At 42.2% G+C, this 23,612-nt stretch overlaps 1 protein-coding gene across 2 annotated transcripts in view; it reads left to right on the forward strand.

Moving 5' to 3' along the window:
* alpi.1 (alkaline phosphatase, intestinal, tandem duplicate 1) overlaps positions 1 to 22,696 on the forward strand; it is a 132,776-nt gene extending 110,080 nt beyond the window's left edge. Inside the window, exons 1-11 of one of the 2 annotated variants that reach the window (XM_050054894.1) lie at positions 8,281 to 8,465; positions 9,122 to 9,247; positions 11,946 to 12,061; positions 13,361 to 13,535; positions 15,693 to 15,865; positions 15,986 to 16,120; positions 16,209 to 16,284; positions 17,039 to 17,173; positions 19,507 to 19,698; positions 20,067 to 20,183; positions 21,417 to 22,696. In XM_050054894.1, coding sequence (XP_049910851.1) covers positions 8,372 to 8,465; positions 9,122 to 9,247; positions 11,946 to 12,061; positions 13,361 to 13,535; positions 15,693 to 15,865; positions 15,986 to 16,120; positions 16,209 to 16,284; positions 17,039 to 17,173; positions 19,507 to 19,698; positions 20,067 to 20,183; positions 21,417 to 21,691 — 1,614 coding nt within the window. In that variant the 5' untranslated portion in view covers positions 8,281 to 8,371 and the 3' untranslated portion in view covers positions 21,692 to 22,696. Of the gene's footprint in view, positions 1 to 8,280; positions 8,466 to 9,121; positions 9,248 to 11,945; positions 12,062 to 13,360; positions 13,536 to 15,692; positions 15,866 to 15,985; positions 16,121 to 16,208; positions 16,285 to 17,038; positions 17,174 to 19,506; positions 19,699 to 20,066; positions 20,184 to 21,416 lie in introns of those variants that run through there. The other variant, XM_050054895.1, reaches the window with a different exon arrangement.
* The last annotated feature ends 916 nt before the right edge of the window (positions 22,697 to 23,612 follow it).

Raw genomic sequence — 23,612 nt, forward strand, 5'->3', positions numbered from 1 at the left:
TGCTCTGGAGCAGGTCAACTGTGCAGTGACGGTTACCGAGGCAATACAACTCAGTGATGGCTAACCTGCTAATCTAGCTTTGTGGGACAACGACAAACACACTCATTGCAGATTTTCCATCTGGATTATAAACTCTTTACCTGTAGAGGTGAATATATCTCAATTTTATATGGTCATAAAAATGTTTTGCACCTTTGAGAAGGGCCTTATTGGTAGCTGCTGACAGGCTGGCTCACAAACTTGTCTACTTTTCATATCATAAAAAGCTCCCTGACAAAGATAAGACTGTGGTAAAACATTCCTCAGTTGCTATGCTGCTGCTATTTTCCTTTCATTCTTACCTGAGCCTCACTTCTACAATGTATGTGCTCCATTTTGTTAAGGTCTGAAATAAAAATGAACCCCACTGTATTTGACATGCTAAAACACCTTTGACGATGCACCTCGGAGTTTGTTATACACCTTCTCCACATCATTACAGATGGAATAAATAGACATTTATGGTTGTGCTGAGTCTTTCGCTTTTTTTCTGTAGCCTCTGTGAGTCACTAAACAATTGAAAGAGGGATATTTTTATTGTTACCATGGTACGACAAACAAAACACCACTTTTTCAAATCTGATTGATGGGGATATGTGTCAGAGTGAGACACTTCCATTTAGTTTCTGGGAAAGTTTCTTCACTGATGTTGGATTTGAAAGTGGTGCGCACAAACATTTCCAGTAACACCAGTTACACACTGGTACTGCAGGAGCCTGACAGACTGAAGTTCCTCCTCAGGGACAGCAAAGCCCTTACTTAGATGAGACATTGACGTTACTGAACATGAAACACATCAAAGTAATGCTTAAATGCAGGCCACAAAACGACAGTAATATGTAAATGTGCAGAAACAGAAGGATCATGAGGAAGGTGGTTTTAATTTCTTGATGGAATTTATTAAATTCTCCAACTGAGATAAATCATGGCCTTTGCACAGCATGGTCAACTCACTGCAAAATGGTTTTAATAAAGTTTTAGTAATGTGTTTACTGTATGAGCAAAGTCAAAAACAAAAGATTGAAACAATCATTACTCCACTGGGATGCTAATTAAAGTTAAAATGAATGTCCTTGTTTGCCAGCTTTTGCTCGCATCCAGATTCATTACACACATCTTTGTGCCACAACACAAGTCAAAGACATGGCTTCAAACAGAGGCGTCACACAAAGCGCTCTGTTGGTTCCTTGAGCCTTTTTCCCAGCCTAAATGTTGTTGTCACCAAGTTGTTGCCCCAACAAGCATCTGGAGATTTGGGCTGGGGGGCTGCAGGATGTTTAGGTATGAGGGACATTTTCCCACAGAAAAAAAGCTTATTTTTTTGTGAAGTATTCTTGAGCAAGATGTTGTGCGCACACATCTACATCAATTAACATTCTTTTTAATCAAGACAGAAACAAAGCTCCCATAAAAGATACATGAAATAGGACTGATCTTCTACAGAAATGCTAGTGGCTCAGTAAGGCTATAGCTCCTACAGTGGTGTTTCAAGTTCAGTGCTAAATATATTAGCATGCTAACATTTGATCACTAGCACAGAACTTTAGTTTTGCGGGCACTGACTGGATAAAGTCAGAAATTGTCCTGATGATGTTGTAAGATGAAACTTTAAGCGATGACTATTGCAATTTATCTTGATGGGGACATGGATATTGGTACCAAATTTCTCAGCAATCTATCCGGTGGTTGCAAAGACATTTCACTAAAAACTAAAAATGTAAACTTCATAGTGGTCCATCTATCAATCCATCCATTTTCAACGGCTTATCTGGGATCGGATTGCGAGGGCAACAAGCAAAGCACCCCAGATGTTCTTCTCCCCAGCAAAGTGTGTTCTGGGTCTGCCCTGGGGCCTCTTAACCAGTGGGACGTGCCGACGAACACCTCTAACGGGAGGTGCCCAGGAGGCATCCTGATCAGATGCCCGAACCACCTCAACTGACCCCTTTCAAGCTCTACGCCGAGCTCCCTTCAGCTGTCCGAGGTCCTTACCCTATCTCTGAGGCTGAGCCCAACCACCCCACGAAGGAAACTCATTTCAGCCGATCCACGATCTCATTCTTTTCGTGACTACCCAGAGTTCATGACCATAGGTGACAGTTGGGACGTAGATGGACCAGTAAATCAATAGCTTCATCTTCCGGCCCAGCTCCCTCTTCACCACGCCAGTCTGGCGCAGTGCCTGCATCAGTGCAGAAGCCGCACCAAACTGCTGATCCAACTCCATAGTGGTGCTAGAGGAAAATCAGGGGATCATGTTCACAGATCATGTTCCCTAAGAGAGGTATACCCTTTCTAGTATCGTCAATTGTATAATGGGTGCTGAGAGCAGCAGATTGAACAGATAACAGACATTTATGTTGCCTGTAACATTTATTCTGGCTCAGTGAATGCTGAGACCTCTTCACTAAACATTTCTTTCATAACTTGTTAGCTTACTCATTTATTGTGAAAATGCAAGTGGGGACTGTGCCACAGGCAAAGAAAGAGGTTACTGCAGGTTGTTGCAACACATACAGGTCACTGATAAAGCTCATAGTTTACTTGGAACCCAGGGAATTATGAATTCCTCTACAGTAGATGCAGTCCCCTGGGTGGTCCAGTGTGGTCCTCAAAAAATGTCATCCCCATGCCTTCTTGGTAATCCATGCATGAGTGTGTGACCTGAATGCCGAAATTGTAAATGTAAATGACCGCCGCCAAACCAGCTGAATGAAAGAAGCAGTCCATCTCACAGCAGTTCTCCTTACGCTGCTACCAGGCTCTGTCTGGTCAGCACCTGGCGGACACTGAGGACACGGCGGAGGATGTTTTTGGACAGAGGCCTGCCTAGGAAAATAAACCTAAGTCTGACCTCAAGCGCCAGTCGCGGAGCCTCCCGACCTCACCACCTGACACAATGTTCCTCCCACAAGCATGAGCATCACGCCTGGGTGGCCGTGCAGGAAAAGGGAACTCTTTTTGGCGTCCTTTCAGAAGGGAAAACAAAAGCTATGAGGAAGAGGAGAAAGATTTTATGCTGCTCCACCACACTGATTGGGCTCCTTTAACATTCATCTCTTTGGCCTTCATTTACTCTGACTCAAAATAAAAAGTGTTTTGGGAATCTCTTTTTGCGCATTGTTCTTTGGCAACTGCTGGCTATTTCTTGTGTTTCTGCCTGATCTTGTCCAAGGTCTTGCCAGGTGAGGCAAATAGCAGCTGGAATTGATTTGTTTTGAATGATACGTCTGTATGCAGTAGGCGTATGGTTGCACTCCCTCATCCCCGCTGTCCTCCCACCTCCGTTCCTCCCTCCCGGCTCTATCTCTCTCCCTCCCTGAATCTTTCTATGCATGTTTGATGGCTCCTGTAATGAGGGCTCTTTGATGTGGAGGAGATCTAGGGTAAGCAGAGTGCTTAGTTGAGTGGGAGACGAGGAATGCGAGGCAGGTACAACGCGGCTGTGCGTGTTGATTAAAACTCTTGTTTTCTCCCATCAGACCGCGCTCAGCCATCCTGAATATGAATGTATCTTGCTGGATTTCCACGATTTTCTGTCTTCCCGCATAATCCTGCTTTTCAGTCAACACTTAGCTCATTAGTACAAGTTTATTTTCACATGCCTCTCTTTGTAATGTACAGCATCCACACACTTGTTTATTTCCATGCATTCCTCAAACCCTCTGTCCCACTTTGACTCCTCTGAAACCAGTTCAGACATTTTCTGCAGCAAACTACAAAGCTGTAACCTGTGTGAGCTGCTGACAGACACGTGTCCACAAAGGACCGAGAGAGGAAAACACTTTGATTTGATGCATTGTGAAGATAAAAAAGATGGGCAGTGTGGGGAGGGAAATGGGCCCGCTCTCTGATTTGATGGATATTTCTGACGCAAACTGGTAAAAAGGTGAGTGCTGCTGGTGGTGCAGATATGTGTGTGTGTGTGTGTGTCCAAATAAGTGTGTTTCCCCCTCCTCCACCGCCTCTGCCTCAAACCAAAGATGCAAGCCAAGGCTACAAAATGGTAGTGGTGGAAGGAAAATAAGTTTTTGTTTTCCATCAGTCATTTGTTATTTCTCTGGATACCATGGAGGTGAGAAACTTTGCCCGCCATTGTTGTAGAAGGAGCTGTAAGAAGCAGATTGTATTCGCAAGACATTTTGAGAGCCAAAAAAACAAGAGAGGCGGAAGAGGAGCAAGAAGACGAAAGTAGAGAGAACAGTGTTGGGAAAAGAGAAATAAGTCTGATAGCCGAAGAGGTTTTGTGGCTCAGAGTCAAGATGATACTGTTGATAAGGTTCCTTCTCCTCACTGGATGCCGCTGCGCAGGTGAGTCAGAATTTTATATTTGTGATGTTGCCGAGGGAGCGAGCAAAAGGATGAAGGTTAGCAAACCAACAGCCATTAGCAAATATTTGATGTGGTCACCGTGTGCCCATGAAAGCATTTCCTCATGACATGATGTCAAATGTAATATATTCTTCAATGCTCACAGTAAAACTGGCGCTGTAAGTCTGGATATGAGTTCACTGCAATCTACTTTTTTCCATGTCATAACTTTTAGGTTTGAAGTCAGACATAACAAACTGTAGACAATTATAACACAACAGAGAGAGCGCATGTTTGCATACACACACACACACACACACAAAGACTTTTCTTTTAATCTCTCTGAAGCTCACATGTCTCTCCTTGCTAAGCCAGTCTTTCTAATTCACTCTTTCACCGTTGCACACACACACACACACACACACACACCATAGCTTAATTAGGATAAACTCCATATTTCCTTTATGAGTCCAATTAAAAACTAAGAGGGGCCACTTCTCAAAGCTGTCAGACTGTTTGATGTTGAGGTAGCACTCTCTTGCCGTAGCTGCGTCTGAGCCGTCTTGAGTCAGGACGTTGGGTCTCTCTGTACTTCACTTGTAATTGTCCCCCAATTGAGTTGCATACCAGCAGTAAAACCTTTTATGACTGGTCGTCCAACTGTTCTGGGATGGGATCTCAGTCTTCACATAAAAAAGGGGGTTACATCATTTATGGTACCTCTTTAAATTGATCTAGATATATTCTTCGTCTGTCTTACGGATGGCACTTCATGAGTGTGTGTTTGGGGAGGCGGGGCGGAGGGGGTGTGGTGGAGGGGGGGTCGAATTTGTGACGAGGCCAAAATAGATCACAGGCATCATTTCAGACTTAGTTTAATTGTTCCACCAGCGCTGTCTCTGTTTTTATTCCCTCTAAGATCTGGCAGTCCGTCTGTCTCCTCCGTCTCTCTCTCTTTCCCTGCTGAATGTCTGACTCTCTCCCTTCTTTAAGATACCATCTTAAGCATCTTCAGCTTTTGCCATCAATATTCTTGGCTCAATGTCCCTCTCCCCTATCTTTGTCATATCTCAAAAATTCCTTTTTTTAAGCCATTTTTGAAAAAGCCAGGGAAAAGGATTAGGCTCTTTGAAACTGTGGTTGTGTGGTCTGGCACCACCCACATGTATATCCTCGCTTTGACAACCTGAACCTAAACATTTCCCTCCTTGAGTTGTAATCTAGACACAGAAATCTGGCTAACCACTGTAATTTACAGAATCTATAGGTTAAAGGAGCTTGGCAGAGAGAAGGGAAGCACAGGCGAGTATAACATTTGTAATTTAGTTTTAGGGGAGTCTGACTCAGGATCCAGATGCTGGGGTGATGGAGTGCTTGTGACGATGTATGGGTGCAATTGTAAAAACAATCTACATTTCAATACACTTGTGTTACAGTTTTGGGTTCTTTACATGTCAACTATACAGGGCAACATGTGAAAGGAACTTTTTTCAGTTGAGACAGTGGACAAGACGCAAAACACCCTCAGCTGGAGTCAAACGGAAGATGTTGAGTTTACATGGTCTGCTTCTTGAACCATATAGTCCACCAACATGCCCAGTTCTTCCTTTTTTCGTTATCTTTTTTCCCTTTGTTGGCTTTTGTCCTTTATTTGATAATGAATGCAGAGTGTCAACATTACATGTTTCATGTCTTACACACCAGAATGCCAATTGACAGTTCATCACGGGACGCTGGGAGGATAGATTTTCAGTAGGGAACTCCAGGGAAATTGTATCTGGATACCCTTCCAAAGAACTTGTAGTTGCTAAAGTTGGTCTGTTGCTCCTCAAAGTCTTATACTGGGGAAAGAGGGGTGGTGTAGAAAGTGTGCATCGTCTTTCACCATTTGTCCAAGATTGTAGTCTCTTATGAGCTTTTTGAAATTTGAATTAAACAAAAGAGGATCACCTGAGAGAAAAAAAATCTTGCCAGACAACGGCAGAAAAGAAGGAAAAGGGTGTTCTTCCACAGTGAAATACTCACTATGCCATAGAGACGTGACACCTTTTTATATAAAATGATAGATATCATAGATTATGATTATTCTTTACCAGGCTAGATCCTTTCTGAGATCCATGAACAGGTGCCTTTTTTTCGTCAGGTTGAACAGGAAATCAGTTTGAACACACCGCATGATGAAGAAAAGCCCCCCACTGTACGGTTTCCTCTGCTTCGTGATCGAAATAGTGTACACAAGTCACCATCTGCTACACTATAAATATCCTGTATACACTTGCTCTCCATCAGAGGCCAGGAAAATAGTTACCACTCGTCAAGACAGATTTGCTTTGGGGGAATAAAAAGATGAAATATGTTATTTGCTTTCAACAGGAAACACAGATATCTACTCCTCTGAGACAGGTGGGTGGTACAAATGCAAACAAGTGATTGTAATTTTTAAAACATAGTACATTAAGTTGGAAATAATGTGTAACCTCTGAGTGCAAGATCAGAATTATGGTTTTAATTTTAGATGCTGAATGCTGATTCTGTCACTGACATGTATATGAAGTATACATTGGAATTTGATATCTTTCAGTGTTGCTGCACTTTGCTTTGTTTATATTAGCCTTCTAAATTCCCAGGAGTTCACCACCTTCCCACAAGCGTTCAAGCATGCCATATAATCAGCCAACAAAAGCTACTAAGCACCTTGGTGAGGATGGATGATCCACGCTGAGACCAAAAACAGCCACCAGGTGTTTACACTTGTCTTGCAGGAAGCTAATTTGAATTTCCCAACACAAGATAGACTTTCTCTCAGGGGCAAACCCATAACAAACGGACAGAGAGACATGCCTCCACAAGATTTCCTGCTCTTGCACATTGCCGCTGGTATTTCCAGTTCATGTGGTGTGGGCCGCATCATGTGAGGCCTCCTTACCAAGATTGCAGCTATGATTTTATTGCAGTCTTGATTAGGCACATGTGACTAACTGCAAACCCCTGTTGGCAACGGGTGAGCGGTTGGCAGAAAGCAGAGGTCTTCCAGAGCTCTGAGTTGTAACGAGATTCAGCCTCGCGGGTTCACGAGGCGAGACCCGTTCCTCGGGAATTTGATTCCTCTGGCCGTGTGGAACAAAGTTGGCCCAACTCACTTCATTTCACACATTAACTGTTGTGTTTGCGTAGAAGAGAGGCATTTTCATTCTGCAGGCGGTCTCCACTACCTCACGGAAGAAAAATGCTAGCCCGGCTTCACTTCCCACGGAAAAACCAGCCAAGACAACTCGGTGAGAGAGGGAAAATATTGGGGTCTTTTAAATGCAAAAATTCTGAGGGGAGGAAATGGAAATATGACCATTTTCCTGACATGAAAAGCAGAGCACATCAAGACTCAATCATGATATTTTCAAGAATAGCTTGGACCTCATTCCCTTTCTTCCCGTGGACTGTTTTTCCAGGAGATGGGGGGAAAGAAATGGAAAAAGACACAGTTATGATTTGTATCATGATGGATGCCAACACAAATTGGGTAGCCATTTTTTTCACTCCCTGTTAGACGCTGCTGCATAAAAACAGCCATTATACATTTACCACATCAAAGGACCATTCAAATTTCTATCATACACACTTCAGAGTGGGGGAGCCAGAGAAAAGAGGGAGAACCAAATGGGAGCAACCTTTTAAAACAATAAAATGGGGGTGGTGCATTTCAAGGAATCAAAGTGAGTAGAGGGGCTGTGATGCTACTGCACTCTTGTGTGGTCCCACTTTCCCTGTCTCTTTCTCTCTCTCTCTCTCCCCTGGCTCTTCCTCTTTCCCTCACATTTTCTCTTCCCTCTTTTGTGGCTCTAAGCCTATGAGCTGGCGTGGGCCCTTCCTTACTACACACCCAGCGGGGCTTTAAAAAGGCAGGGCCGGAGGTCTTAGCAGCCACACACACTCTCCGCCTGTGCCTGTGTCTTTTGGTCTCGCCGTGGTGCTGTGAAAGCCGGCTGTGTCAACCTCTCCAGCCTCCAGGTCGCTCGGATTAGAGATGCAGACGCCACACTGCAGGGCCCCCAATCTCCTGCTCATCCTCCTGGGCCCCACACTGTTGGCTGTGGGCCGGGCCGCCATGGAGAGCCAAGGTGAGGAGATGACAGAGTTATTATTGCTGCCTGCGGTTGGGATATTAGTAGCATTTTGTGGGCAGACAAATGGACGCGCTGGGGGACTCAAGCAGGTAACCTCAACCTGGGAGAGGGTGAGTGTGTGAGGACAGACTGTGTCTGAAACTCAGGTGTGTAGGCGTAATGGGGAGTCTGTGTTAGTGTCAGTGCACAAAGGCGTATGTGAGTATATTTTTGCCTGTGTCTACCTGTTTATGTAAAATGTGGGACGGGCTGTTTGTCTTTCCGTTGTTTTGGTGTGTGGCCGGAGGAATGTTCCTTCCTGTATGTTCTGGGCAAGAACAGACAGAAACCAAAGTGTCTTCCTGGCTGTTTTTGTCATTTTGACACCTCTTGAGAAACCTCCTCTCTTGTCTAACCCAAGGCCAAATATAATTCAAAGTGTCAGAAAAAGGCAGAGAGCGATGCATGAGTGTGCAGACACCCACAGACACACTTGAATTCACTTCTCTGTACAGGAGCTTTACTATTCCACGCATGCAAACACCACACACCCACACATACTAAGCAGTCAACATCACACACAAACCTGAAAAAAATCTCCGCTCACATCCATCCACACTCCCCATATACTTATCTCAGTCTCCATCTATGTGTGTGTTTCCACGGAGCAGCGCTGTACGAACTTGAGAGGGAACCGGCATATTGGGATGCTCAGGCCAGGGCAACACTGGATGCTGCGCTGAAGCTCCGCCCTCGGGAGCACCAGGCCAAGAACATCATCCTGTTCCTCGGCGACGGTAGGACATGCTATCATTATGAAATCTATTCCAGCAAACATTCAACAATGACTCGGTTGTGGTTAAAGTTAGAAAAGGCTGCTAGTTTCAGCCTCAGTGACAAATACAATATGCAATGGAAGACAGTGCTCAAGTGTGTTCAGTTACAGTACATTTGCTGTGCTCAGAATGGATCGAGGGAAAGTGGCTTGGAGAGCGGACTGTGAGTGAGTGTACAGTGCAGGCGTGTGTCTAGATTTTTGAGGGTTTATGAGCCAGTGGTCTTAATAATCCTTTGAATAGCTTTAGTCATTTGGTCAAATACTTAAAGTTGATTACGTTTACATGGACTTGACCTGAAAAGTCTTGGAGTGGTGTGAGTAATGACTGAAGGCATTAAGTTCCCATCTCATCTCCCACCAACAGCCAATGCTGATTTAATTTAATCATCAAAGTGATTTTTCTCTAACCTTAACCAAGTGGTTTTAATTTCCTGAACTTAAAACTCCACCGATAGATAAGCCTATGTTTATGTTAACAATGGATCTAATGACAAAGTATAATGTGAAAGGGACGACACAGACTCCTGATTGTAAAGTACTGCAAGACTGAGGCCTAAAACCCAGAAATGAGTTAGCATTTTAACACTCGGCTTCCCTCGTCTTGAGGTCAATGGGTTTCTTGAATGAGTTTTTGGTGAAGTGCCTGAAAAAAGCTCTGTGGTTAACACAAACGTTAGAGATTTTTCATGTTTTGGTCTATCACATAAAGTCTGTCAGTAAATACCCCATTAATGAATTCTGAGGCCTTTACGTGTCTTTAAAAATAAAGGTTGCTAACAAGAGTCTCATCACGCTGAGCGCAGCTTTACAGCCTCGTTGTGGTGGCGACGTTGAAGTCGTGACTGTCGTGTAGCTCATTTGTAGCCTATCGTTAGCGTTTTATGTCTGGTGGTCGCATTTACGCTTCAAAACTCATTAAAGTGGTGTTCATTTGTGAATATTATCCTGCTGAACAAAATTATTATGAACTTTTTTTTTTGCCACAGAAGTTATTTCCTGTGGTAATCCAAGATCCAAATGGAAAAATGCCATTGGCTTTTCATTGAATGAACCAGGGTGATGTTAACTTCCAAGGCGACCTACAGATAAACATCATGTCAGTTCCCTTTAGCTTTACGGAGCAATTTAGTGCCTTTAAGCTAATTGTTTTGGTTCGTAAAGTTACGATCTTGTTTGTGACAACAACGAAACATTTTGTAGCTAATGAGCCAGATATGTCTCTAGTCATGGAGTCGTTGAAGACAAAAACAGAGCTAGAGTGAGAGTCATATTGCAAAGCACTGGCTGTCACAAACTGCACCTATTTTGTAGTTTAAGCAGGACAACTTTGCATTGCATCTTTGTATGAGTACATTTTCTTCCTTACAAAGCATTTGCAAAGTGGATTTTTTTAGATATTCTATGGTTTGTATAGTTTACATCCATGTTTTCTTGCTAGCATTCTTCTTCTCCACTGCCTTTGTTGACACATGGCTGTTTGTTGGCACCGTGAACTGCTGATGAGCTGAATAGTGGGAAACCAACTGCAGGATGTGAGTGTGCACGACTTCAACAGAATAGAGAACCTCTTGTAAAAACATTTCTCTATAACATCACTAGTTGTGGTTAATGACTTCAGGAGGATCCACTCCTGACACGCTACATATCTTAGCAGTGCAGTCTGGCATTCGTTGTACTGTCAACCAAAGGGACGATTATTGCCAGTTGAGGAAAGCTTCCATCTGGATCAGATTTGATTGGAAAATCTTTCACATTAATTGTCACTGGTGTGGTATATTTACAGCCGGTGAGGCATGAAAGATTTTTTCTGTAAGGGGAGCTGTTTAAAGGCACAGAGATTTAAGAGTGTTGTTCCTGTTAACTACCAGTATATCTGCTTTAAATCAGACCTATTTAGTCTCATTTCTGGGTGGTCGAGGCTCGAGTTTTCTTTGTGCATCTCTCCAGTAATGCCCTGCCCAGAGAGTGTTCTCAGTTTTATGACTGTGATGTTGAAGGGAGAGTTAAGTGCATCACCCTGACATGGGTTTTGCAAAGTATGGTTTTCAAAGTCAGGGGTGAAATCCAATAGTGGACCACACGAAGAGACTAAACAGGTCCCTTAATTGATTTAGAAAATCAAAGGCATGTAATGTGTATGTTTTACGTGATGTAATCCAGATTGTGCCATAGCAGCATCTTTAAGCATGTTTATTTGTTATATGTTCGACCAATCGTGGCCTGAATATTTCCCTGGAGGAGTCCGTGTTGGTCTGTGTGAGGATTTTGTTTGAAAATGTGGTTTTCTTAGTATACCGCTGCCCTCCATGCCCTGTCCATTTGTGGATTCAGTTGACGTTAATGGCCTTGACACGCTCTCACTTAGTTTGCTTAGAGAATTACTGAATCATTTTTTCCCTTCCATCTCCAGCTTTTCAAACAAACACATTTTAATATTTTTGGTCAGGATTTTTTAAACGTTTGCAAAGTAAACAGGGGACAGTATTCTGGGGTCAGAACAGCAAAACCTTCACTGAATGTGAACACAAGAAAACAGCTTTTTAAATCATTGATTGTCTTTCACTATCTCAGTAAACTAAGATAAACTGAGATAGTGGAACTGAAAATAAATGGTGGATCCATATCAGTGACATTACCTGTAAATCATTGTCTCCCAGGGATGGGTGTGTCCACGGTGTCGGCAGCTCGAATTCTACGAGGTCAGATGGAAGGCGGATCAGGGGAGGAGACAATGCTGGCCATGGACACCTTCCCATATGTGGCCCTGTCAAAGGTGACACAATGACACTGTTGACCTGTGGTTTATCAGTCATTATATATTTACAGATGATCATAGTGTGGACAACAGTACAAATTCTAATTTGAAAGAGCCAGCAGGGTTTCACCATGTAACATCAGCTTTGTTTTATAAATTATTTCCCATTTCACAGAAAGAAGACTTTTCTAAAATTTAGATTTTTGTCTGTGCTGTTCTCATGACTACATGTTTTATCCACTATATTCATCATTTAAAGCTCCACCTCTTAAATATAACTTTTAAACCAATATTTTTCTCCACAGTTTGTGTCTGAAAATTTATTTATTTTTAATTTTTGCAATATAAGCATTCATCACTTACCAGAAAATAACTGTACATGCTGTCCTGATTACAGTTTAACATTTATTATAACTTTTAACACTCATTACTACATTTCCTTAAAACATTGGATTTGTTTTAGCCTATTTGTAATTTTAGATTTTAAAAAAACAGCAATGAAGCACTTTTCACATATTTGTTTTTTTCAAAATAATTTACAATGAAGTAATGGAAATGGGCCAAAGTTCCATTTTTATTGTTTCATTCCTCTGCACTCTATGACCGGAATTGCTTTGCCTACAAACACACACACGTGCATGCGCACACACGTACACTCACTATCAACACTGTTATCAGTAGATGGACTCCAGGGATGAGCTGTGTTGTCAGATGCTGTGTACGTATATGTGTGTGTGTGTGTGTGTGTGTGTGTGTGTGTGTTTGTGCGTGCACGCATGTCCATACTTGCATGTGACAGAGTATTGTTACCACATGCTAATTCACTTATGTCATTCAGGCATGTGTACGTAGTAGGTGTCTGTGGTTTCTTGGTAAATCAGTACAGAGTGACACATGGAGAAGGAGGGAGAAAAACACAGTGAGAGCGGATGAACACCCCAGTTTAAAGAGTGGAGGGTTAGTGGCTTAGTGTCTGTGTCCATTTCACATGCTTTGTTCTCTTAACATGTTACATCTTGCCTCATGCCATCCCGCTGTGATTTAAGCCCTCAAGGCTTTGTGTGAGAAGAGTTTCGAGGGATTTAGCTAAAACTAACACTTTAACTGAAAACACTGAGATTTTGGATGATCACGTTAAAAAAAATCAGGTTTTCAGTCAAGTATAATCCCTCAATCATTGTAACGTGAGTGAGTCTGAGTATTCAGAGTCTTCTGTGTCTCTGTGTTCTAACTTATAGCGTAGAAATGAAAACACTACTTTAAATTTTTGTCTATTTCCTGGCCTGTTCTTCAATGGTGTTTGTTTCTACTCCACAGACCTACAGTGTGGATAAGCAGGTGGCAGACAGCGCCAGCACAGCTACAGCCTACCACTGTGGGGTGAAGGCCAACGCTAAGACAGTGGGGCTCAGCGCTAAAGCAGTGGCGTACGAATGTAACACCACCTTTGGTAACGAGGTGTACTCAGTACTACGGCGTGCTAAAGCACAAGGTACAAACACTGGCTGGCTTGGCTAAGTATAATGGGTGTGCTGGTGTAATAGAAAGGTCAATTGGTTTGAATTAAACCCTTATCTCAAGATACGCAATGACCATATCCGCTGCAGAGTAAAATATCAACTGATAAGCATGTTCCCTGCTACCTGAACGTCACCAGGTATAGTTCAATGTTCAGAATATGAATAATTAAGAGATCATTCCACATTGGCCGGCCTTCACTTTTTGGCTTATAATCATAAGTACTGTGCATCAGTACATTGTTTGTGTGCAACTGTCTGTGTGTCAAGGTCATTGGCGTCCATTATTAGAAATATTGTACTCTGGGGCGTCGGTGGCTTAGTGGTAGAGCAGGCACCCCATGTACAAGGCTGTTGCTGCAGTGGCCTGGGTTCGAGTCCAGCCTGTGGCCCTTTGCTGCATGTCATCCCCTCTCTCTCTCCCCCTTTCACACTTAACTGTCCTGTCCATTAAAGGCAAAAAATGCCCAAAAAAATATCTTAAAAAAAGAAATATTGTACTCACTATGTATCAACCCCATACGAAAATTAACTTAAGCATGACTATGATATCAGAATTGTATAGTGTCCTATAGTAAGTTTTTTTTAAGTATTTTTCACCTCATCCTTGGTTAACAGTACAACACTAGTGATACTACTTAGACACTATAGTGTGGCATAGCCAACTTTGTAGACTTACTGTTGTAATTTTCCATCGTGCATCCAACAAAAACATAGATATAATATAGAAACACTATCTAAAACTCCTTAGTTTAACTATAGTAATTTCCTATAGTACCTGAAAAACCAAAGAAGTACGACAGGAAATACTATAGGGATACTTGTAAACTTAATTTCACTATAGAGCTCTGTTTCCACCAAATACTTTCGGTATGGTACCTTTGGAACCTGTATGAACAGTGGTTACATAAGCCTAAAACCAGCCACAACTCGGCACTGAGCAAGAGTGACCATCTGCTATTGACCAATCAACGGACCGCAGTGTTCACAGCTCCACCTTTTAGTACCAGATCTGTCTGCTAGGTACCCCAACAGAGGGGTGACCAAAAATAGGAAGGGTTCAGAACGGTTCCATTGGTAACATTCACAACTTTTCACAGTGGAAACGGAAAAAAAAGCATACCAAACTGAACTGTACTGTGCTGTACTGCTTGGTGGAAACGGGGCTTAAGATCACTATAGCCAATTCTGTAGTATTACTGTAGTAATTATCTATAGTGCATTCCAAAAAAAAACATAGAATTAGCATAGTAATACCGATAGCTTTGGCCCATCTGTGGTCCTAATGCATCTTTGTGTCACCACTGCATGGTACCAAAAGTACCAAAGATACAGCAGCTACCTGAATAGCTATTGTGTTGTATTTAAAAGGCGCTGGAGCATTTCCCATAAAGCCAATTTCAGTTACAAAAAAAAGTTTCTATAAGGCAATTTGTGTTAAAGGTAAACATCAAAGGTTGGAGCCAAAAACTGCTAAGTTTTCCAAGGGCAAGTAATTGGGAGTTTAGAGCAGAGTAGAGTTAACTTTATTGTTTCTGAGGGAATATTTGTCTTGGGCACAGTGCTAAAGCTCATTGCCTCACATAAAAAAACTTCACAAAACAACATCAAAACATCTTAAAACACAAGGGACATGACAAATTTGACCTTGGCAACACAGTGGCTTCAAAAAGATCCTGTAAGACTTAATGTGCAAATGTGCCAAGTGCTAATTTAATTTTGAATTCAATCATTGGTATTTAGACCAGCAAACACCACATAACATATGTAAAGAGCAGTTCTATCCTCTGTTCACTCATTCATTGCCATAATAACAAGCTTTTCTAGAGAGTTATATGGCTAACTGGAACCTCATTTACCTCTCCCCCTGGGCTTCATTACTTAAAGCCAGTAAAGACAGCAGGACTTTGGCTACACCCACTACAGTAAAAACTGAGCCAGCATCATTATTTCTTCCTCCAGAGCAGCTCCATGTCCAAGAACAAATATGTAAACCTCCAATGTGCATTATTAAGGTTGCACTGTCTTTTGTTAGTTGGTAATTTGTACCAGGCACAAAGAAATCCTTCATGTTGTGTGTGATTGCCTTAACAGTTCTCCTTCTGATTTGGGTGTGTCTCTGCTTTGTCCAGGTAAATCTGTTGGTATAGTGACCACCACCCGTGTCCAGCATGCCTCCCCGGCCGCTGCTTATGCCCACTCTGTCAGCCGCAGTTGGTACAGTGATGCAGATCTTCCTCCCAGCGCTCACCGGCAGGGCTGCGTCGACATTGCAACCCAACTGGTCACCAATGTTGACATTGATGTACGTAAGAACAATTCCGAACAATTGTAATCTTTCATCTTGGTCCAGGACTCACTCATTTAATATCCATCTGGACACTCTTAAGTTTCATGATCCCATTCTGTCTGGTGTCCCGTTAAGGTAATTCTGGGAGGAGGGAGGATGTACATGACACCAAGAGGGACCCCAGACCCCGAGTACCCAACCTCCAACTCTCGCAAGGGGGACCGCAAAGACAAGAGGAACCTCATTAACGTGTGGCTGAAGGCTAAACCTGTAGGATTATTTAACATTGCTGTTCCATATTTCCATATATCTTAAGGTTTGAGTCTCAGATTCAAGTTTACTCTGGTTTGTTTTTCAGAACAAGAAGTCACACTATGTTTGGCACAGGAAGGAGTTTGACGAGATAAATGTTAAAGCTACTGACCGGCTCATGGGTGGGTATAGATGTGTTAAGACACTCATGCACTTACTGCAGTATATAAAACACACACAGATACCATACACACGACACACAAGACTGATAGACACATATCAGTGCCTACACACATAATGTACACACTCACACAAGCAATATAATATTCAGGTGTTGGCAGATAAACTTATCTAGGTTACAAAACAATCAATTGCTGAGAAACAAGAGGGTTCCAGTAACACCAACTTTTGTCTTTACAACCATGTAAAGTAATCATGATGGTAAACTATAAACTCACAGTTTGGTGGTATTATCACCTCTAACTACAAAGATAAAACCTAAGGGAACGTTTCTTGCTGTGATGATGTGTACAGCAGTATATGCAACAGAATTGTTATCATCTTGCACATCTATAGCTCATGTATGTGTTGCAAATAGATACTACGTAGGTATTAGCTATTAGGTTTTATTGCTATTATTATTAGCATGATTGGAGCATGTCTTAACAGTCTAAACCTGGAATGTTCAGACTGTTAACTTTTCAAAATACACGCAGTAATTCATGATTGATTTATGATTGAATGGGATTCATTGTCATGGAAGCAGCTTGGATTTTAACTGTCAATGTTGCCAGGCTTCAGCCTCGCGTTTTCTTTCACTGTTCTTCAGCTCTGACAGTTTAGACTGACCTCTGCATTACCACCTTAGTTTGCTACAATACGTTTTTTTTCTACAGTGCTTTTAAAATATTTTCTGCTTTTCTTCTGTGGTTTCAGGTCTGTTCGAGCCGAAGGACATGCGATTTGAGGTTTTCCGGAACAGCACACGCGACCCCTCCATTGTGGAGATGACAGAGAAGGCCATACAAATCCTCAGCAAGAATCCCAAAGGATACTTCCTGTTTGTGGAAGATGAGTACAATATCAGCAGTCCTCTAATTTAAAATGTCATCAAGCATGACATTGTGGGAATCATGAAGAAAACGTGATTTTACCAAGTAGGACATGATCCTGGATCAACAGCCCACAACCTTCTGACATTATCAGTGTGCTGCTCCTGTGCGTCTTTCAAAATCCCTTTGTGCTTCTTCAGAGCTGAGCTAGTTTTCCAAATTGAAGTTAGTACAACAAAATCCTCAGTAACAATGAACAAAAACCTTGTAAGCAACTGCAGGGTTAGCGAGTTAGCTTGCTAAGTAGGTAGCTAACAGGTAAGCTTGCCAATAGGCTAGAATGTTAGTGAGTTAGCCTGCTAAGTAGGAAGGCTATGCTAACAAGTAAGATTGCCAATAGGCTAAAATTTTAGCGAGTTAGCTTGCTAAGTAGGTAGGCTATGCTAACAAGTAAGCTTGCAAATAGGCTAAAATGGTAGCGAGTTAGCTTGCTAAGTAGGAAGGCTATGCTAACAAGTAAGCTTGCCAGTAGCCTAAAATGTTAGCGAGTTAGCTTGCTAAGTAGGTAGGCTATGCTAACAAGTAAGCTTACCAATAAGCCAAACGTTTGTGAGTTAGCTTGCTAACTAGGTAGGCTATGCAGGAACTGCCCATTGGTCCGACAGCCCATTGTTCCGACCATATTAAACCCATTGTTCCGAAGTCCTGTTGTTCCGGAATCATCATGATTCCCTGTGGTTAAGGTCTGGTTAGGTTTAGGCACAAAAACCACTTGGTTAGGGTTAGGAAAAGATCATGGTGTGAGTTAAAATGAAAAAGAAAGTGGCAAACACGTAAGCCGTGACCCTGCTTTGCCTCAAGCCTTTCCCAGCTGACCCAGAGCCGGTCGCGGCGCACCATCAAGGTAGAAATACGCCCGCCGGGAGCCATTCAGTACCGCGGACCGTCGGACTAATGCCATGTCGGACCAATGGGCTATCGGACCAATGACATGGACCGGGCTAACACTTAAGCTGCCAATAAGCCAAAATGTTAGTGAGTAAGCTTGCTAAGACGGAAGGTTATGCTAACAATTAAGCTTGCCAATAGGCTAAAATGTTAGCGCGTGAGCTTGCTAAGTACGAAAGCTATGCTAACAATTAAGCTTGCCAAAAGGCTAAAATGTTAGCAATTTAGCTTACTAAGTAAGTAGGTTATGCATGACACAAAATGTCTAGTCTATCAGCAAGTGTACTCATTAGCATAGCCTAGTTAGCAAGCTAACTCACTAACCTTGCAGTAGCTTACGAGGTTTTTGTTCAATGTTACTGAGAATTTTGTTCCACTGTACTAACTTCAATTTGGAAACTAGCTTAGCTCTGAAGAAGCACAAAGAAATTTTTGAAAGAAGCACAGCAGCAGCACACTGATGATGTCAGAGGGCTGTGATTGGTTGATTGCAATGTTGTGATTTGGGATGTTATGCTGCGTTCCAGGCAAGTTTCTGAGCCCGTAAGTCACCACTTCAAGTCACGACTTCATAGCGTTCCAGGCAAGTCACGCCAAACTCTCAAAGCAACATGGCAGACCGTGCGGGGTTTATGTTTGTGTATGATCACTTCTGTCACCAAAGGTGCCGGTTCCTTCCTCATTTGAGCGAAACGGAGGAGGAGAAACAGCGCATAAGGTCACAGATGCTATTATACTTTTTATTTTATGTTATCTGTGTGTTTGGTATTTTGTATTGATTTATTCTTGCACTGGAAACCAGCTGTTAGAGCGGCTGCCAATGATGTGTTAACATTAGGGTTATTTTATGTCTGTTTCTCACCGTGTATCACCTGCATCAACATCGCATCAATGGGGCTGCCATTGTTGTTTAGAGGAGTAAGGTAATTGGTTTAGAGGGCTGTGTGATATCAGAAAGTGTAACTGGGAGTATGTCGATCTGGTACGAGTTCACGGGTGGTAAGTTACGGGTTTGACTGCCGTTCCAGTGCACTTTCACGGGTCGAAGGTTGTAAAAAAACGAGTTGCAGGTTGCCTGGAATGCGCTGTTAATCCAGGAGCATATCCTACTTGGCAAAATCATGTCATGCGTGAAGAAGTATAGTCATGGTGGCAAGAATATGTGGCTGCCAATGTAAAACAGGGTATTTATTCTTAATTTTTTAAAATGTTGTCTTTAAGATTCTGTGGATTATCCAACATCACCCAACACTTGTTTTAGAAGAAGACAAAAACAAAATATTGAATAATAAAACAGACATTTTCCTTTTAACTGCTGCTAAAATGATTGTTTTGGAGGTACACTAGCAAGATATTTCAAGCCAAGTCTAATTTACTTTTCTTTTTTTTTTGCTGTTCTTTTACGAGGGAGAATCGATCATGGCCACCATGACGGCATCGCCAAACTGGCACTGACAGAAGCTGTGATGTTCGACCGAGCCATCCAGCGTGCCGCACAGCTAACCAGAGAATCCGACACTCTCACTGTGGTCACAGCTGACCACTCCCACGTCTTCACTTTCGGTGGTAACACACCTCGAGGGAATCCCATCTTCGGTATGGTTAAAAGCGCTCGCATGCAGTCCAGATTTAAATTGGCATGAAAATCAACCTCATGTACGTCAAATTTACAAAGTGCAGGGGGGAGAAAGAGTAAAGAATAACAGAGTGGATTTCTATCCGGATGCAAACCATATGTGGAAAATAGCAGAACTAGCCTAGAGTGACTAATTTGTAGACATTACATTTGGAGGTGGTTGCATAATATTTAAGACTGTGGTTACGTAACTTGCATGTTAAAAGCTTCGACTTTATATCTGTGTCATAAAGTACATGTGAGTCTGTGCGCTCATTTTTCCTCTATGTGAAAAGACACCATGACTGATGCATTATTGTCCGCTTCTCCGACATTTCTTGTCATTCAGGTCTGGCACCAAAGAAAGCCGATGACAAAATGCCTTTCACCAGCATCCTGTATGCCAACGGCCCTGGTTACGTCCATATAAACGGAACCAGAGGCAACATCTCAATGGTGGATTATTGTAAGTACAAAGTAATGTCTTTCAGATGTGGCAGTCGTCTGTGCTGATGTGTGTACAGACAGCGTTAGCTGATGTGGTTATGGCTGACTCATGCCTGTGTTTTTCTCTCGGAAAGCAAAGATGAAATATGATGTTTGTGGCATTTACTCTGCTGTCTTCTGTTCCCTGCACAGCCTTCATTGTGTGCATGTAACTGTGCTTAGAAAAAAGTTATTTGTATTTCTTTGTGGAACGCTGGACAGCAACGACCCAGTTCCTCCTCCTCTTGTTCTGCACCATTCGCTTTAATCATTGCATGAGTGTGTATATGTTTGAAGGTGGAAATATCTCTTTCCAGGGATGAATTATCTTTTAGAACCTCCAATTTTGTCTTCGTGAATGGACTGGCGTCACTTTATGTCTTTGGAACCGGTAGTTGTGTCTCAAAAGTGCACACTCAACCCATCTGGCACCTTAAGTAAACGTGCAATTACAAGAGAGGGATTCATTTCTTAAACTTTATGTATCCATCTGGAGAGTTATGAAGCGCTGTAAAAGTCAGCATTTATATTCTAATGAAGACTATGAAGCCAATATACTATTGCAGCATATTTTGAGAAGTAGAGGTACAATTAGCCAAAGGTGATAAAGGTTGCCCACAGAATTTTTGCAACAATCAATCAACAAAAGCACCCTTTAACTGGAGAGCATCAAATGCATTCTTTTATAACCTAAGGAACACTTTAGCATCCTACTTGTTTTACAGCTTTGTTTTTGGGGGTGAAAAAAATGTATGGAATCTGTCAGTACACTTTAGAAAGGTCAGGCAGTAAATGCTGTAATTTCATCAAAATGATTTAAATTACCTCCTGGTTGTTGTAATTGAATATAATTAGGTAAATTACAGAAGATCTGCAAAACACCATTTTATGGGCAACAGCCACAGAAACATCTATGAGGCGTATGTAATCTTATAGCTATCCAAAGGTGCTCTGTGGAGTTGGTGGTATTTGAACTGACAAAAAAGGGCAAACCAGTGCTGTAAGCAAACAGTGATATTTTACAATGCCTCAGTAAATAGTCTACTGGGTTGCGGGTGACAAAGTCACAATGTAGAATGAAGTTCATCTTGGCTGACATCATAGTTAACTTATGGTGACACAGACTATAAAAGCATCTGTTTTGTGTTAACACTTGATGATCCAAGCACAGAGTTGCCTTGTTTTGTGACATTCTACACTCAATTCTCTCCAGACGACGAGGAGTACATGCAGCAGGCTGCTGTCCCATTGGATGCCGAGACGCACGGCGGGGAGGATGTGGCCATCTACGCCAAAGGCCCAATGGCTCACCTGTTCCATGGGGTGAAGGAGCAAAACTACGTGGCGCACGTCATGGCATACGCTGCCTGCTTAGAACCCTACACATACTGCCCTCCTCGCCCCCACAGCCACACCTCAAGCGGGTGTGTGAACACAACATCGAGCCTCCTGTTTGGCCTGCTTATCCTCCTCTGGTTACTTAGATGACCCTGAAAACACATACACACACACACACACACACACACACACACACACACGAATACGCACACACACGTACATTGTATGCATGCAGCAATACAGACACTTAATGCACTCAACATTCATTAAGTACATGCACACACTTTAACGGTACGCACACAGGCTGGCAAGTCAGACCGCAGGGATTAACACACACATTACTGTATGTTAAATATACCCACATACATCCTGATAACTCAGTGTGCACTCACATGAGCTTGTAACCTAGATTGCATCCAAAATCCAGGCTTAAACATGCACGTAGTGGCGCTTATTTAGGTACAAACTAACAAACAGGAAGGCATTCACATGCACACCGCTCTTTAAGAAACACTCCATGCAGATGCTGCCATTGTAGCACCATCTGCTTTTTCTTCACAGGGACTTTTTCAAACCTGTACCTGCAACATGACTACTAACATGCACTAACTAGTTCTTTCATTAGTTAGTTAGATTTTTATTATCCTCCCCCTGTTTTCCAAAGTTAAATACAAACTCTGCTACCATGCCGCTCACTCAGAGCAATCAGTCATTTGCAAGAAGTTGTAATAAGTATTGACACATTAATCCGAGGCTGCACCCAGATTAACTTGAAAGAAACAAGCAGGCTAATGGCTCAATGTTCAGCTTGTGGACATTTAGACGGGACACACAGCTGTTGATGTACATGATCGTCATTGTCCACATGGAATGAATGACCAGACGGTACCAGAACTATGAGCCACCGTGCCATGCCAAAGCTGCGACACCAACAGACCTTACAAGAACTCATCAACATGCTGTACCTCCTTCAGGAATGAAAATATGTAGCTTTTAAGGTTTTGTTTTTTGTATCTTGACCTCATTGGCTCCAAATAGTAAATCTGTTTTCTGTCAGATCACTTGATATGTAATCTATTTGGATTGTACATGAATGTATTTTATTAGCAAATATTTTGTCAATGTATTTTTATACTGTGTTTTTGCAAATGTTACGTAAACAATGATGAAAAAAAAAATCACTTTTTCGTGGTGAGTCCTTTTTTCTTGCAAAAAGGAACATATTTTCACTGAGTACAGTAAACGTACATGACCATGTATGTGCACATGCTTACAGGAGATAAAGAAAACTGCTCAGGCATACTTACATCAGTGGTTCCACAAACCATTAGTCCAAAGAATGTGTGACACAATTTCTGGACTATACGCGCCAAAATTTGTAATATTTCATTTTTAATGGTGTCAGACTGACATCCAGTTATCTCTTCGCTGAAACCACTCCCATCCCCTGGGCAAATGATATGTCTGCTTGACATCGCCTCCATCATTAGCTTACCATAAAACTACATCCCCGCAAGTCCCTCACATCCGAGATATTTTATGTATTTAAAATGCAATTTTGTGGTATTTCTCAGCCTCACGACCCTGAAAGGACAACTTATCAGCTGTTCAAAATGTGAAACAAATGTTCAGTTTGCCCATTAGTTAGGGTAAAACAGCTATTGACAGACTGTGTTGTTCCACCCCTTGTCAATGGGGGATGCTGCAGCACCCTCAGCACCTACCTTGCTGAACCCATGCCTTTCTCCATTTCATTAAATTTCAATGCTTTTAGACAACACCTATTTTTTGGGCCTGTTACTTTCATAAAGATTTCCAAGAGCTGGGTGTACTGATTTCCATTTAAAGAAATATTTAGGGATGGCTTGGCACAATTAGGTCTAATGTAATCATTAAAAAAGTCATTGCATTGGCATTGGCACTGGACTCTAGGCTTTAATCAGACAATTAAACACAAGGGAATCATCTCATTGTAACTGGATCAGTTAAAATACAGCTGTAATGTATGTCATGCAAACACTCATGGGAGATGCACTAACACTAACACTAATGTTTCCAAAATCCAAATACA

Source organism: Epinephelus moara, chromosome 10 (assembly GCF_006386435.1).
Source record: "Epinephelus moara isolate mb chromosome 10, YSFRI_EMoa_1.0, whole genome shotgun sequence".
Taxonomy (NCBI): Eukaryota; Metazoa; Chordata; class Actinopteri; order Perciformes; family Serranidae; genus Epinephelus; species Epinephelus moara.